General features: G+C 56.8%; 2 protein-coding genes across 2 annotated transcripts in view; one reads left to right on the plus strand and one right to left on the minus strand.

The window, feature by feature from the left end:
* Positions 1-11,099: 11,099 nt before the first annotated feature.
* FZD9 (frizzled class receptor 9) lies at positions 11,100-13,219 on the plus strand. The gene has a single exon (XM_007073991.3). The coding sequence runs from the start codon at positions 11,100-11,102 to the stop codon at positions 12,873-12,875; it is 1,776 nt and encodes a 591-aa protein (XP_007074053.2). The 3' UTR covers positions 12,876-13,219.
* An 886-nt stretch (positions 13,220-14,105) lies between these two features.
* BAZ1B (bromodomain adjacent to zinc finger domain 1B) overlaps positions 14,106-14,683 on the minus strand; it is a 74,079-nt gene continuing 73,501 nt past the window's right edge. The window contains exon 22 of the transcript XR_006212267.1: positions 14,106-14,184. The gene's annotated coding sequence lies outside the window, so the exon portion shown is untranslated. The remainder of the gene's footprint in view (positions 14,185-14,683) is intronic.

Genomic DNA, 14,683 nt, shown 5'->3' on the forward strand with positions numbered 1-14,683 from the left:
CTCAGTCTATAAGATGTACGTGCCATCTATAAGCAAGCCCCAAACTGGAGACGGCCCAGATGTCCGTCACCAGAACAAACTGTGTCACGTCCATACAGCGGAGCCCCACTCGGCAATAAGAGCAAACAAATCACAGAGACTCACAATGACACAGAGGAGTCGCATAGACACCACGCCGAGCGCAAGAAGCCAGACACAAAGAGCAAATACCGTAGGATCCCATTTATAAGACGGTCCAGAACAGGTGCAGCAGAGCTGAGACACAAGCAACAAGAACAGCAGAGCGTCTGGCTGGAAGGGGACACGAAGCAGCCCTCGGTGGGGGGGGGGGGGGGGGGGCCTGGGGGGCGGCGCGGGCGTGGGGGGAGCGCACATGCTCTGTTTCTTGATCTGGGTGGTGGTCACAGGGCCGTGTTCACTTTGGGATTTTTTTGTTTTTTAATTTTTTTATTTTTGAGTGAGAGCACGCGAGCAGGGGAGAGGGGCAGAGGGAGAGAGAATCTTAAGCAGGCTCTGTGCTGAGTGTGGGGCTCGAGCCCACAACCCTGGGATCGTGACCTGACCTAAAATCAAGAGTCAGATGCTCAACCGACTGAGCCACCCACGCGCCCCCATATTCACTTTGTTACTAATTGGTCAAGCTGAACACGCAAGACTTGTGCATCTGAACATAAATTATATCTCAGTTAAAAAAACACACAAAAAACAACTATATGCACGTATCACTTTAATTACAAAAGTATTGGGGCACCTGGCTGGCTTAGTTGGAGGAACATGTGACTCTTGATCTCGGGGTCATGAGTTCCAGCCCCATGCTGGATGTGGCGATTACTTAAAAATAAAAATCATTTAAAAAATTACAAAAGTGAGGTGCCTAGATGGCTCAGTCGGTTAAGAGTCTGACTCGTAATTTCAGCTCAGGTCATGATATCGTGGTTTGTGGGTTCAAGCCCTGTGTTAGGCTCTGCCCTGGCAGTGCAGAGTCTGCTTGGGATTCTCTCTCCCTCTATCTCTGCCCCTCCCATGCGCTCTCTTTCTCTCTCAAAATAAATAAATAAATTTTTAAAATGCTACCTTTTAAAAAAAATTACAAAAGTATTATAAGTAAACAAAAGCATCCCAATTTTACTCACCTGTAAGAATGTCTTTGAGTCTGGATAGACACACCTCCCACTGCCAACAGGGAACCTTCCAGAGAGGGGGAAGAGAAGGCATGAAGAATGTGAATTTTCACTTTTTTAAAAAATATTTTAATGTTTATTTTTGAGAGAAAGAGAGAGCATGAGCTGGGGAGGGACAGAGAGAGAGGGAGACACAGAATCCGAAGCAGGCTCCGGGCTCCGAGCTGTCAGCACAGAGCCCAATGTGGGGTTCGAACCCACGAACCATGAGATCAATGACCTGAGCCGAAGTCGGACGCTTAACCAAATGAGCCACCCAGGAGCCCCTGGATTTTCACTTTTTTTTTTAAATTTTTTTTTTTTAACGTTTATTTATTTTTGAGACAGAGAGAGACAGAGCATGAATGGGGGAGGGCCAGAGAGAGGGAGACACAGAATCTGAAACAGGCTCCAGGCTCCGAGCTGTCAGCACAGAGCCCAATGCGGGGCTCGAACCCACGGACTGAGAGATCATGACCTGAGCCGAAGTCGGCTGCCCAACCTACTGAGCCACCCAGGCGCCCCTGGATTTTCACTTTTTTTTTAAAGTTTATTTATTTGTAATCTCTACCCCCAAGATGGGGCTCAAACTCACGACCCCGAGATCAAGAGTCTCACGGTCTGCCAACTGAGCCAGCCAGGCGCCCCATTTCACTTTCTATTGAGTAAACTCGAAAGTGTGCACAGAACATAATGCTAGTTTTTAAAATATGTGTGATTATAAATTATATATATTCTGTTTCTTTCTCTTTAAAAAGAATAATCAGAAAGCAATGGCGATGAAGAGTCCACAGTCAGCAGAGGGTTGTCCTGAGCCAAGATGTGGCCCAAGCCCAGGGAGGCGGCACAGATTAGCTAAGATGACAGGTGCAGAGCACGGTTTGAACCCAGGCAGCTGAATCCAGAAACTGTGTCCTGAACCATCCTGCGTGGGGCCTAGAGGCGTCAAAGATCCACGTGTGGTTTGCCCCAGGGGGGTGGGGATGCCTGCCGAAATGGTAGTACAGGCCACAGGAGAAGACGTATGGGAAGGGGGCTTCTGTCCTCGTGGGATAGCGCTCCCCTTGCCTCTCCCCAGAGCACACCCAGGAAGGACAAGCAACCGGCGAGGACCAGGGAGGGACCAAGATGGAGGGACATCCTCCCTGCCTGTGCCGCAGCCGGGAGAGACACAATGACGGGGCCATGGACGCGGGGACTCCCTGGTGGGATGACCTAAGGCAGAGAGGTAAGGCAGGGCATAGGCCAAGTGTCTGGCCCAAGGTCCAGCTGACCACTCAGCCTCAGTTTCCTCATCTGTAAAATGGGACAAATAAGGTCATGGGTATGAAAGGGCCTCACAGGACACAGGGAGTGGTTGGGACCATAATCTGAAAGAGTTGGAGCCTGAAAGGGGAGGCGGTCTGGGCTGTGAAGATGTGGGAGGCCCTCCCTGGGCCGTACGGGGGGGGGGGGGGCCTGGGGGCAGCGTCCACACCTTTTCCTCCACACGTCCGTCCCTGGCTGAGAGAGGCCACGGTCCGGAGTGGCTAAAGGTCATGCTTCTGCATCTGACAGGCCTTGTCAGGCTTCTGCCCTCACACCTTGAGAGGCCAGTGTGGCCTAGAGCCAGGCTCCTATGCTGGCTGCCCTGGAGGGGGGGGGGCTGGGGCGGGGCAGGAGGAAGGCTCCAGAACACGTTCAGGAGCTCAGGACCGTCCAGCCTGGAGCCTCCCCAGGCAGGGGCGGAGTAAGGAGGTGAGACCCTTGGTGGTCAGGGCCCACTTGCCCCACAGGCAGGTGACTTTCCCTGGGGAAGCCCCAGAGGCCAGCCCTGCAGACCGCAGCTTCAGAAGGGGGGTGGTCCCGGGCCCTGGAGCCAAGGGAGACCCGGGCTGGGGAGCACGAGGCCCGTCCGCTGCCGGGACAGCCTATGGGCCTGGACCCGAGGCCCCCGGCTGCACTGGGCAGGGCGGCAGAGGCGGCAGGGGCCGGGCTGGGGCCTCCTTCCTCCCTGCTCGGCAGCTGAGGTTATTTTTTTCCCCTCCGCTGCTGCTGAATTTCCCTTCAAGTTGGATAAATAAGCAGCAGGTTCCAACGTCAACGAAACAGGAGCTGGAGCTGCCGCACAAAAGCGGCTTTCAGTAGCCGCGGGCGCCTCCCGGCCGCCCTGGCCCCAGGGTGGCTGCAGTAGCCCCAGCAGGGCTTGGGGCTGGACACAGGACGAGGGGCTCCCCAGAGGAGGGGTGCCTCTTCCCGGCAGCAACCCCAGAGTCCCTGCGCTGAGAGGGCCTGCTTCCTGCTCATAGCTCTGCAACCCTCTGCCTCAAATACCTCTCCCCTTCCCTTGGCCTGGTGAGAGCACCTTCCTCTCCAACACTCACGCACTCGCACTCGTCACCTCTTTGGGTCCCTGCCTGCACCCGCCCCCTGCCGCAGAGCCCACGCTTGTCCTTTGCCCCCCATAGCATGCCCTCCCTTAAAATCTTCCCAGGCTCCCCGTTGCCCAACGGTAAATCCCAGATTTCCAGCCTCCACTACGGACCCTGGCAGGCTGCTGCCTTTTTCTCTCCAAAGCTTTTGCAAAGGCTGTGCCCTCTGTCTAGAACACCCTTCCCTCTCTTCTACCTGGCTCCCACTTAGCTTTGAGACCCAGCTCATGTATCACCTTCTGACACGCACCCTGGCGTCTCTCTAACCGCAGCAATCGGCTGACACCACAGTGGTGGCTCTCCCATCTACGACTCGGGCTGTTCCTGGGCCGCCAGAGAGCAGGCGGCCAGGCCAGCCCTGCCTGTGCTGTGTGAGCAAAGGCTCCCGGCGCAAAGGAGGTGCTCAGTTAACATTTGCTGCCAAAAGATGTGATTCCTACAAAATCACATTAACGTTCCACTCATGTAAACTAAATGCAAACCAAACTGCACTGACCGCAGTCCAGCACCTGGGAAGGGGAGAGAAGGTACAAGACAACTTTTGGGGGTGAAGAATATATTCACGATTATTATTTTTTAATCCTGGCACTCTTGCTTGCCCTTAGGCCAGTAGCTTTAACTCTCCCTAAGCCCATGAAAACTAAAATAAGAGCCATCTCATAAGGTGTTAAGAGGACCAAATAAGATATAAATTAGGGGTGCCAAGCTGGCTCAGTTGGTAGAACATGCGACTCCTGATCATCTCCGGGTCCTGAGTTCGAGCCCCACATCGGGCACAGAGCTCACCAAAAAAAAAAAAAAAAAAAAAAAGGTAAATGAATACTTAAAATATGGTACTTTTTTTTTAAGTTTATTTACTTAGGGGTGTCTGGGTGGCTCAGTCGGTTAAGTGTCTGACTTCGGCTCAGGTCATGATCTCATGGTTTGTGAGTTCGAGCCCCGCGTCGGGCTCTCTGCTGTCAGCGCAGAGCCTGCTTGGGATCCTCTGTCCCCCTCTGTCACTGCCCGTCCCCTGCTCGCTCTCTCCCTCTCTCTCAAAAATAAATACACTTTTTTTTTAAAAAGTGTACTTATTTATATTGAGAAAAGGAGAGTGGGGAGGGGCAGAGAGAGAGAGGGAGAGAGAGAATCCCAAGCAGGCTCTGACCACAGCCCAAAGCAGGGCTTGATCCCATGAACCGTGAGATCATGACCTGAGCCAAAACCAAGAGTGGGATGCTCAACCAACTGAGCCCCCCGGGCGCCCCAGGACTTATTTTTAAGTTCGTTTCACACTATACTGGCCAGTTATTGTATCTAACAGTTATGTACCAGTTATTAACATTTTAATGTGCTAGTGCCTGGCAAGATAGTTGCATTTTAACCAGAAGATACTCATTATCTGCGTCGATTGTGGTGATGATTCCACAAGTATATCCATACGTCAAAAGTCATCAAATTGTACACTTTATTTTTTTTAAGATTTTATTTAAGTCGTCTCTACACCCAAGGTGGGGCTCAAACTCACAACACCGAGATCAAGAGTTGCACACTCTACCGACTGAGCCAGCCAGATGCCCCAAAATTGTACACTTTAAATATGTGAATTGCACATCAATAATGTACCTCAATGATGCTGTAAAAAAAACTCACATACCCGTTGATCTAACAAGTTCTCAGACTCTATGCTATAAAAATAAAAGCACAAGTACATTCAGCATTTGACAAACATTTTCTATAAAGGGCCAAATAGTAACTATTTTCTGCTTTGTGGGCCATGTAGTCTCTATCACAACTCCCTCTGCTATTGTAGCTCAAAGACTGCAGATTCTGTGTCAACCAGTGAGCATGACTTTGTTCCAGTAAAACTTTATTCACAAAAACAGGCAGCGGGTCCAGATTTGGCCCGTGGACCACCTTTTGCAGACCCTGAATATAGATACATATATTCATTTATCTGCATGGTAATAGAAATCATAACAGAAACCACCTAAATGTCTATCTAAAGGGGATTAGCTAAATAATTTATAATAATTCCACACAGTGGGAATCAGAGTGACAGTTAAGAAGAATGGGTTAAGGGCACCTGGGTGGCTCAGTCAGTTGAGTGTCTGACTTCAGCTCAGGTCATGATCTCACGGTCCGTGAGTTTGAGCCCCAAGTCGGGTCTGAGCTTGCTTCGGATTCTGTGTCTCCTTCTCTCTCTGCCCCTCCCCGGCTCGTGCTCTGTTTCTCTCTCAAAAATAAAAATTTTTAAAAATTAAAAAAAAGAAGAAGAATGGGTAATGGGTTGGATCCTGTGTATCGACACAGGAAGACATTCGTGACAGATTATTTTCAAATAGTTTATTATGAGACTTTAAAATGAACAGAAAGTTGAACCAAGAATGTAGATTCCACCATCGACATTGTGCTATGCTTATATTAATCATCTAACCATCCATCTATCTGTATCCATGATAAATTTTTAGGTGAGGAAAATGAGGTGTAAAATGTAGAATATTAATTCCATTTCAGTAAAACAAAAGCTAAGAAAAGACTAAACTATGCATGTATGTGTTTGCAAAGTAAGAAAGTATCAGAAGAGGTGTCTGAACTTTTTAAAAAAAATTTTTAATGTTTATTTATTTTTGAGAGAGAGAGAGAGAGAGTACAAGCGGGGGCGGGGCAGAGAGAGAGGGAGGCACAGAATCTGAAACAGGCTCCAGGCTAGGAGCTGTCAGCACAGAGCCTGACGTGGGGCTCAAACTCACCAACCGCAAGATCATGACCTAAGCCAAAGTCGGATGCTTATCCGACTGAGCCACCCAGGCACCCTGAGAAGTGCCTGAACTCTTAATGTTGGTTGTCTGAGGGCTGGGTTTGTAAAGAGAGGGGAAAGGATTACTTCTCTCCTCACCTCTAATGCTGATCAGTTGTGAAAACTGGAAATGCCCTAATAAGGAGTTTTTTAAATGCTTCTTTAGTAAGACTAGAACAGTCCAGGCCAGCCCTGGACACCCCCATAAAGGGAAATCGAGTCAGAACCAGGGTTCAGGGAGGTGGACCCATTCCCTGAGCACCACCGAGCATGTCAGCCGGCCCTGCCCCGTGCACAGGCACGCGTGCACACACACACAAGCAGCCAGGCCCCTGCATGTCCCTGTGCAAACGCACACACTTACCTCGCCCCTGCCTCCCCTGTCCCAGCACTGCCCACCTCTGCCTGCCCAGACTGTGGCGTCACTCTGCACCTGCCCCTGCCCAGGAGCAGGGGCATCATTGTAGCTTGGCGGGCCCTCCCCAACCAGTGACAGCCCCCCTGAAGGGTGTCCTGGCACCTGGGCACCCGGAGAAGGTGCGGGATGGGCCTGCTTACTCCCACAAACACCTCTGTGCTCCAGGGCCCAATCAATACCCTTCCCCCGCCCTCAGGCTCCATTTGCATTCAGGCTCTTCCAGAAAGATCTCTGACCCCCTCCTCATTACAACATGCTTTTCATTCAACAAACTTTGATGGGAGCTTGTCCAGGCCAGGCACCCAAGACACCCAGGCTGGTGGGGAAGAGGGCACAGCTACAGGCACCAGGGCCATCCAGCAGGGGAGTGTCCTGGAGGAGGCAGGGTCAGAGCCAAGCTGGGGAAGGGCAGGGCAGCAAGTGTCCAGTGGGAGTGATATGTGGCCATAGTCAGGGAGACCGTGGGAAGAAGGGCCTCTGGGAGTGCAGGCGAGGGTGACAAAAGGGGCGTGGGGGACACAGGTGGGGAGGTGTCCCTTCCCACGTGTGCAGGACCCCCAGGAAGGAAGGCCTCTCCCGGGAGGAGCTGAGAGAGGGTTCCACTACCCCCTCGCCCCTGTCTCCGGCCCCTCTGCCCAGTGAAGCAGGAATGGGGGTGGGCACTGATGGTAATCCCCCTCCTCCCAGTCCATAGTCTCCCTTTCAGGGAGCCCTCGGGTATTGTTCTGCCTTTGTAAAGAGGGAGATCGAGTGACAAAGCCGGGTGGGTGGGCAGGCGGCCCAAGAGGCCTCTTCTCTCCAGGCAGCATCTGCATGGGGGAGGGGCCCTTCCACACCCCCACCTCTGGCTTCCCAGGAGCAGCTGTTGCCATGGTGAGAGTCCAGGCATCCCCCAGCTCCTGGGGCGCCCTCTCCCCCATTGCTACATAGGAAGGGCCCCCAGACTCCGCTCCGCCCTGCTGGGGGACAGGAGCACAAAAAACCTGGCTCCCAGGCCAGGGCTGGTGGTGGGAAAAGCCTCCACTGGCCTCAGCCTCCCCGCCCGGCTGCCAGCAGAGGGGCACCTCTGGAGCCCCCACCTCCTACACACACCCTGACGCGGGGCCCCCGCTATCATTCATGCACCTCTGCCTCCTGGAGGCCAGACACACAGAGAAATAAAATGTTCCCAAGGTCCTCGAGCAGCTGCTGGTATTAGGGTGGAGTGGGGATGGATGGAGGGCTAACTGTGAGTGCACAATGTGGGGACAAGGACCCTGGGCCCACAGAGCAGACCCTCCAGCCCCATCTAGGAGAGCTGGGCTGGGGGACTGCCCCTGCGAGGTGATGCTGGAGGCTGGTTGTGCCAAGCAGGGCAGGAGAGAAAAGGCCTCCTGGTCTGGGGAGATTGGAGGCATGATGGCAGGATGTGGCTTGGTGCTTCCATTGAGGGGGTGGGGAGGTGGGGGGGATACAGTGGGCGGGGGGAAGTCACGGCAGGAAATGAAGAGGCGAGTTGGGGGCTGTGCCTGGAAGGGCTTCATCCCCAGGAGCATGGGCTTCACCCTGGGCAATGGGAAGCTGCTGCTGACATTTTGGGAAACTGTTATCCTTGACCAGGGGGTCAATGCCAGGTCCTTTTTTTGCAAGATACCTTACCTCCTTGGGAAGGTCGGGAGCTTGTAGCCGCACCCGTCGTGGCTCAGGTGGGCTGAGTGCACGCTATGCACTGGCCACAAGGCTGTATGCCCCTCCACGGATGCCCAATCTCACGGGGCCACTCCAAGAGCATGAGGCTGGGTGCACACCCAATACAGAGCGCCCCCCACCTTTCCTTCTCCCTTCCCTGCAGGCAAGTCTCTACATGGTGTGAGTGCACCAGCCTGAGTCTCCACCACGTGCCACAAGGGGCAGGTGCCCTTCCTCTGCTGGTGACAGGCAGCCTCATGCCGTGGAAGAGCCTGAACGCCCACCCTGATCCTTCCGAGCTGTGTAATCCCAGCAAATTATCTGGGGTTTCCTGTGCCTCAATTCCTCATCTGTAAAATGGTTACAGAAGTCCTTGCAAGACTGTTAGGAGGGTTAGAAAGGCCACTGTGTGAAGTGCCTGGCCCAGGGCCTGCTTCGTTCACGGGAGGTCCTGGGCCCCTCTCCCAGCCCCCCTGCAGGGCAGGTCTCTCCCTCAGCCTATCTCTCAGCACCCTGAGCAGCTGCTAGTGCGTCTGGACCTGTGGAGTCTGAGTTTTCCAGGTACGTCTAAGTCAAGGGGGTGAGGACAGACGGGGCAGGGCCTGGGGTGGGGGTGGGACCATAGTCTCTAAGTGAGTCCCAGACCAGAGCAGAGCCCTGTGGGTGGTCTGCTGGGTGGCATTTGTGTTTCCCTGCAGAGCTTCTCTGGGAGCCATGGTGGGAAGCGGGCAGGGCAGACACAGGTGCTCTGGGACTCCAAGCGGCCCCCAACAACCCCAGGCAGGGTGGGGCGGGGTAGGCCGCTCAGGGGTCGCCGTTCCAGATCTCACTCATTGTCACGGGCGGACTGAGCCACACCCGTAGGGGGTCACAGATACCGCACTGTGCACTGGTGAATCCATCTGTACCACGAGGACAGTCCTCCTCGCTCCCCGTGGTTGAGGAGCTGCCCATGGAAGCAGGGGGGTAACAGTCTCATGTCATCCTGATGGCTCTCAGGTTTAGGTGAGGAGGGTATGAGGTGGACTCCTAAGGTACCCGTGGGACGTTGCTGTGTATCGCCCCTCTGCTCTGCAGGCACAGGAAGGAGAACAGGGCTCTGCCGGGGACTGGCGGGTGGTGGGGAGTGAATCTTGGAAGTTCTCATCACTGGTGAAAAAAAATGTGTAACTGTGTACCATGCCAGATGGTGACCACTTGACGTGGGGGCTGATTATTTCCCAATGTGCGCAAACAGCGAGTCATGCTGTGCATGTGAAACTAATATGAGGTTATGTGTCAATTATACTTTGATTTAAAAAGCCCAGAGTCCATGGAGCACCTCGGTGGCGCTCTGGGGGGTCTGTTGAGCCTCCAACTTCGGCTCAGGTCATGATCTTGCGGATCGTGAGTTCGAGCCCCACATCGGGCTTGCTGCTGTCAGCCACAGAGCCACTTTGGATCTTCTGTCCCCTTCTCTCTGCCCCTCCCCTGCTTGTCTTCTCCCAAAAATAAATTTTAAAAAATAATCAGTAAAAAGCCCAGTCTTTCAGCTCTAAGGGAAGCACTTTCTAAGGGTGTCCCAGAGGTGGCAAGGTGGCACCCGGGGCGGGGGGGGGGGGGGGGGGGGGGGGGGGCGGAGCCTGTGTCCCCCAGGGGAGCGCAGCAACCTTATGAAACCAGTACGGGGGTGGGGAGAGCGCCTGGCTGGTGCAATTGGTAGAGCATATGAGTCTTGATCTCGGGGTTGTAAGTTCGGACCTTACTCATTTAAGATTAGTTAAAAAAATCAATATCTTAAAAACAACAAGAAAACAAAACAAGAAAAATAAGTTCGGAGACAGTAACAAATGCAACACCTAATAGCTTCATACCCGTGGGTATGTCACTCCTCTGAGCCTCAGTTTCCCCACCTGGATTGAGGAGTAGAGACCAATGAAGTCAAGTGTGCAGCGTGACCCATAAGCAGCATGTGTGCTTGTTTTTACAGGATTATCTATCTGCCTGTTTTACAGAAAAGGAAACTGAGGCTGAGGGAGAAGAGCCCAAACTCACACACAACTGGTGAAGGCACAGGAAGCACTGGAATACAAGCCACTGGAATACAAGCCGGAGGCTTCCCAACGCGTGGAGGCCTCTAACAATGGTCTGCCGCCTGGGGTAAAGAGAAGCGACCCGGGGTGGAGGGCGGGGGAGTCTTCGATTGTCATGTCGCTGGGAGAGCGGGGAAAGCAAGGGAAGGGGAAGCACCGAGTGCGAGCGCGCGGGTCCAGGACGCACGTGCAGCCCATACCGCCGGAACTCGCCTACGCGGATGCCCCGGCGCGGCGGCGAGACGCGGCGCCTTTAAAGCCCCGTGGGGGGCGTGCCCAGCGCGCGGAGGGCCCGCCTCTGGGCGTGTCCGCCAGGCGCCCCGCCCCGAGGCTTGTAGCGGCGGCCCCGGGAGGCGGCGCCCGCTCTGGCTCCGCGGCCGCTCGAGTGGCAGCGGCTGTGGCGGCTCAGCGGGCTCGGTGCCTCCTCTCCCTCGGGCGGCTTCCCTGCGCGCTGCCGGGGCGCCCGGACGCACGAGGGCGGCTCGGCGATGGCCAGCGCCCCGCGACGTGGCGGGCGGGCACGGGGGCGCCGGACGGCGCGGCCCGAGTGAGCCGGGGCCGCCCTCCCGCCCTCGGCCGGGGCCGCCCGGGATGGCCGTGCCGCCGCTCCGCCGGGCGCTGCTGCTGTGGCAGCTGCTGGCGGCGGGTGGCGCGGCGCTGGAGATCGGCCGTTTCGATCCGGAGCGCGGGCGAGGGCCGGCGCCCTGCCAGGCGGTGGAGATCCCCATGTGCCGCGGCATCGGCTACAACCTGACCCGCATGCCCAACCTGCTGGGCCACACGTCGCAGGGTGAGGCGGCCGCCGAGCTGGCCGAGTTCGCGCCGCTCGTGCAGTACGGCTGCCACAGCCACCTGCGCTTCTTCCTGTGCTCGCTGTACGCGCCCATGTGCACGGACCAGGTCTCGACGCCCATCCCCGCCTGCCGGCCCATGTGCGAGCAGGCGCGCCTGCGCTGCGCGCCCATCATGGAGCAGTTCAACTTCGGCTGGCCGGACTCGCTGGACTGCGCCCGGCTGCCCACGCGCAACGACCCGCACGCGCTCTGCATGGAGGCGCCCGAGAACGCCACCGCCGGCCCTGCGGAGCCCCACAAGGGCCTGGGCATGCTGCCCGTGGCGCCCCGGCCCGCGAGGCCCCCCGGCGACCCCGCCTCTGGCCCGGGCGGCGGCGGCACCTGCGAGAACCCAGAGAAGTTCCAGTACGTGGAGAAGAGCCGCTCGTGCGCGCCGCGCTGCGGGCCCGGCGTCGAGGTGTTCTGGTCGCGGCGCGACAAGGACTTCGCGCTCGTCTGGATGGCCGTGTGGTCGGCGCTGTGCTTCTTCTCCACGGCCTTCACCGTGCTCACCTTCCTGCTGGAGCCCCACCGCTTCCAGTACCCCGAGCGCCCCATCATCTTCCTGTCCATGTGCTACAACGTCTACTCGCTGGCCTTCCTCATCCGCGCGGTGGCCGGCGCTCAGAGCGTGGCGTGCGACCAGGAGGCAGGAGCACTCTACGTGATCCAGGAGGGGCTGGAGAACACGGGCTGCACGCTCGTCTTCCTGCTGCTCTACTACTTCGGCATGGCCAGCTCGCTGTGGTGGGTGGTGCTGACACTCACCTGGTTCCTGGCAGCGGGCAAGAAGTGGGGCCACGAGGCCATCGAGGCCCATGGCAGCTACTTCCACATGGCGGCCTGGGGCCTGCCGGCCCTCAAGACCATCATTATCCTGACCTTGCGCAAGGTGGCGGGCGACGAGCTGACCGGGCTCTGCTACGTGGCCAGCATGGATGCGGCCGCCCTGACGGGCTTTGTGCTGGTTCCCCTCTCCTGCTACCTGGTGCTGGGCACCAGCTTCCTCCTGACCGGCTTCGTGGCCCTCTTCCACATCCGCAAGATCATGAAGACAGGCGGCACCAACACGGAGAAGCTGGAGAAGCTCATGGTCAAGATTGGGGTCTTCTCCATCCTCTACACGGTGCCTGCCACCTGCGTCATTGTGTGCTATGTCTATGAACGCCTCAACATGGACTTCTGGCGCCTTCGGGCCACAGAGCAGCCCTGCCTGGCAGCCACCATGCCCGGGGGCCGGAGGGACTGCTCACTACAAGGGGGGTCGGTGCCCACCGTGGCTGTCTTTATGCTCAAGATCTTCATGTCGCTGGTGGTGGGCATCACCAGCGGGGTCTGGGTGTGGAGCTCCAAGACTTTCCAGACCTGGCAGAGCCTGTGCCACCGCAAGATGGCAGCTGGCCGGGCCCGGGCAAAGGCCTGCCGGGCTCCCGGGGGCTATGGCCGTGGCACCCATTGCCACTATAAGGCCCCCACCGTGGTCTTGCACATGACTAAGACGGACCCTTCTCTGGAGAACCCCACGCACCTCTAGGGACACAGGCCTGTGTGGGGCGGCTGTTGCCCCCTCCTGCCCCTCCCCCCCCGGAGGAGACAGCTGACTAGCAGCTGCCCAGCTGTCAAGGTCAGGCAAGTGAGTGCGAGGGGCCGAGGACCAGGGCGTGGAGCCTCTCCTTCCACCCTCATTCACGGAGACCCAGTGAGGCTCACTCCCCTGTGGCCCAGTGGAGGGGGCGGGCCTGGCCAGGTCCCCACAGGGTCCTGGGGGAGCAGGTGGAGAGGAGGAGGGGCAGAAGGGGGCGTGGTCCAGCAGGGAGTTTATTTAATGATGTAATTTATTGTTGAGTTTCTCTGGAAGCTGTGACTGGAATAAACCCCCGTGTGGCACTGCTGAGTCCTCTGTGGGCTGGGAAGGGGGTAAGGTCAGAGAGTGAGGGTCCTGTAGGAGTCCCTCTGGTGGGGTGAGCTGGGTGGCTGCTGGCCTCATGGCCCCGGCCCCATTCTCTGCCTCCCCGCCGGTCAGGAGGACGTCCCTGTGGAGCAGCTGTCTTTGCAGGAGTCCCAGATTCTGTGTGTGTGCGTTGTCCCTTCTCACCAGTCTTTGCCCTTTGCCCGAGTCCTGGGTTCCCGCTTCCCAAAGTGTAACCAGGATGCCTGCCAGGATACTCAGGAATCCCCTGAGAGGACACCTCTGGCCCTGGGGACTCTAGCCTGTTTGGTGGCCCTGGGAAAGACTGCTTTCTTCATTTGTATAGAAAACGAGGGCATCAGCCTGTCTCCAAAGTTCCCTTGGGGGCTCAGGACCTGCTCCCGCTGTCTCCTATAGGCTGTCCTACTGTCCCTTCCCTGGGGCCTAAGGGCTAAGGCTGGAGTGACTGTCCTCATTGCCTTCCAAGATTGCTGGTGTGTCCACCTCTCTCCTTGGGCTCCTAGTCAGGACACCCCACGGCATCCCTTCATCTTACCAGGTGGAGTGGAGATGGGGCAGGACTGGCTGGTATAGGGGCATCTTGGTGGCACAGACACAGGGGATGGTGAAACCCTTGAGCAGCTCCGAAAGGGCTGCCGAAGGACTTGGGGTGCTGGGCACCGTGTGAGAAATGGGGCAGGTGCGGGGGCATATGCGTGGCTGCTCCAGGCCAGCTTACACACTCATATGCCCAGGGACAGGAAAAGGTACCTGTGTATCCGTGCGCCGGGCTTCGTCATCTCTGCCCACTGTAAGGAGTGTGTGGCTGTCCCAGAGACGCCCATCGGCTTGGGGCAGGAGGTCAGACCCCAGAGCCCCATCTTGGCCTCTGCTTTGGCCACTGTGACTCCAGCCAGGTGTATCGGTCATTGTCCTGGGTGCATGATACAGAGCCGGCATTCAGTGTCACTGCCAAGAGGCTCCAAGGGTCCAGCCTCACTTCAGAACCAAGGGGAGGCTCAAGGCCGACTGCTTCCTGTGAAGCAGGGCTGAGTGCCTAAACCCAGGGCCTCTCAGGCCGGAGCTCTTTGCCCTGCACCAGCCACCAAGCTCTGCGGGACAAGAAGGAAGCCAAATGGAGCCCCAACAGGCTGTGTCAGACTCCCATCAGGAGCTAAGAATTAAGGGCTGTCCCTCAGCACAAGCAGCAGCCCAGAGCCCCCAGGAGAACTCTGCCGCCTCGGCACCTTGGGCTTATGCATTTCATGCACGGGACGGCCCAGCCCATCCAAATCTTTCCTTCTCCGAGCACACAGGAGACCCTCTTGCCTTCTCTACAGCAAAGCCAAGTGACCCTAACACCTTGTAACTCCCTAGGAGGGTCCTTGACTGACAGATTGTGCCTACTGAATGTGACAGGGGCCCAGGTTGGA

The sequence above is a fragment of the Panthera tigris genome, chromosome E3 (genome assembly GCF_018350195.1).
Source record: "Panthera tigris isolate Pti1 chromosome E3, P.tigris_Pti1_mat1.1, whole genome shotgun sequence".
NCBI lineage: Eukaryota > Metazoa > Chordata > Mammalia > Carnivora > Felidae > Panthera > Panthera tigris.

What these genes read in the sequence shown, in the direction of transcription:
- FZD9 (XM_007073991.3), top strand. Translation starts at nt 11,100, where the DNA reads ATGGCCGTGCCGCCGCTCCGCCGGGCGCTGCTGCTGTGGCAGCTGCTG.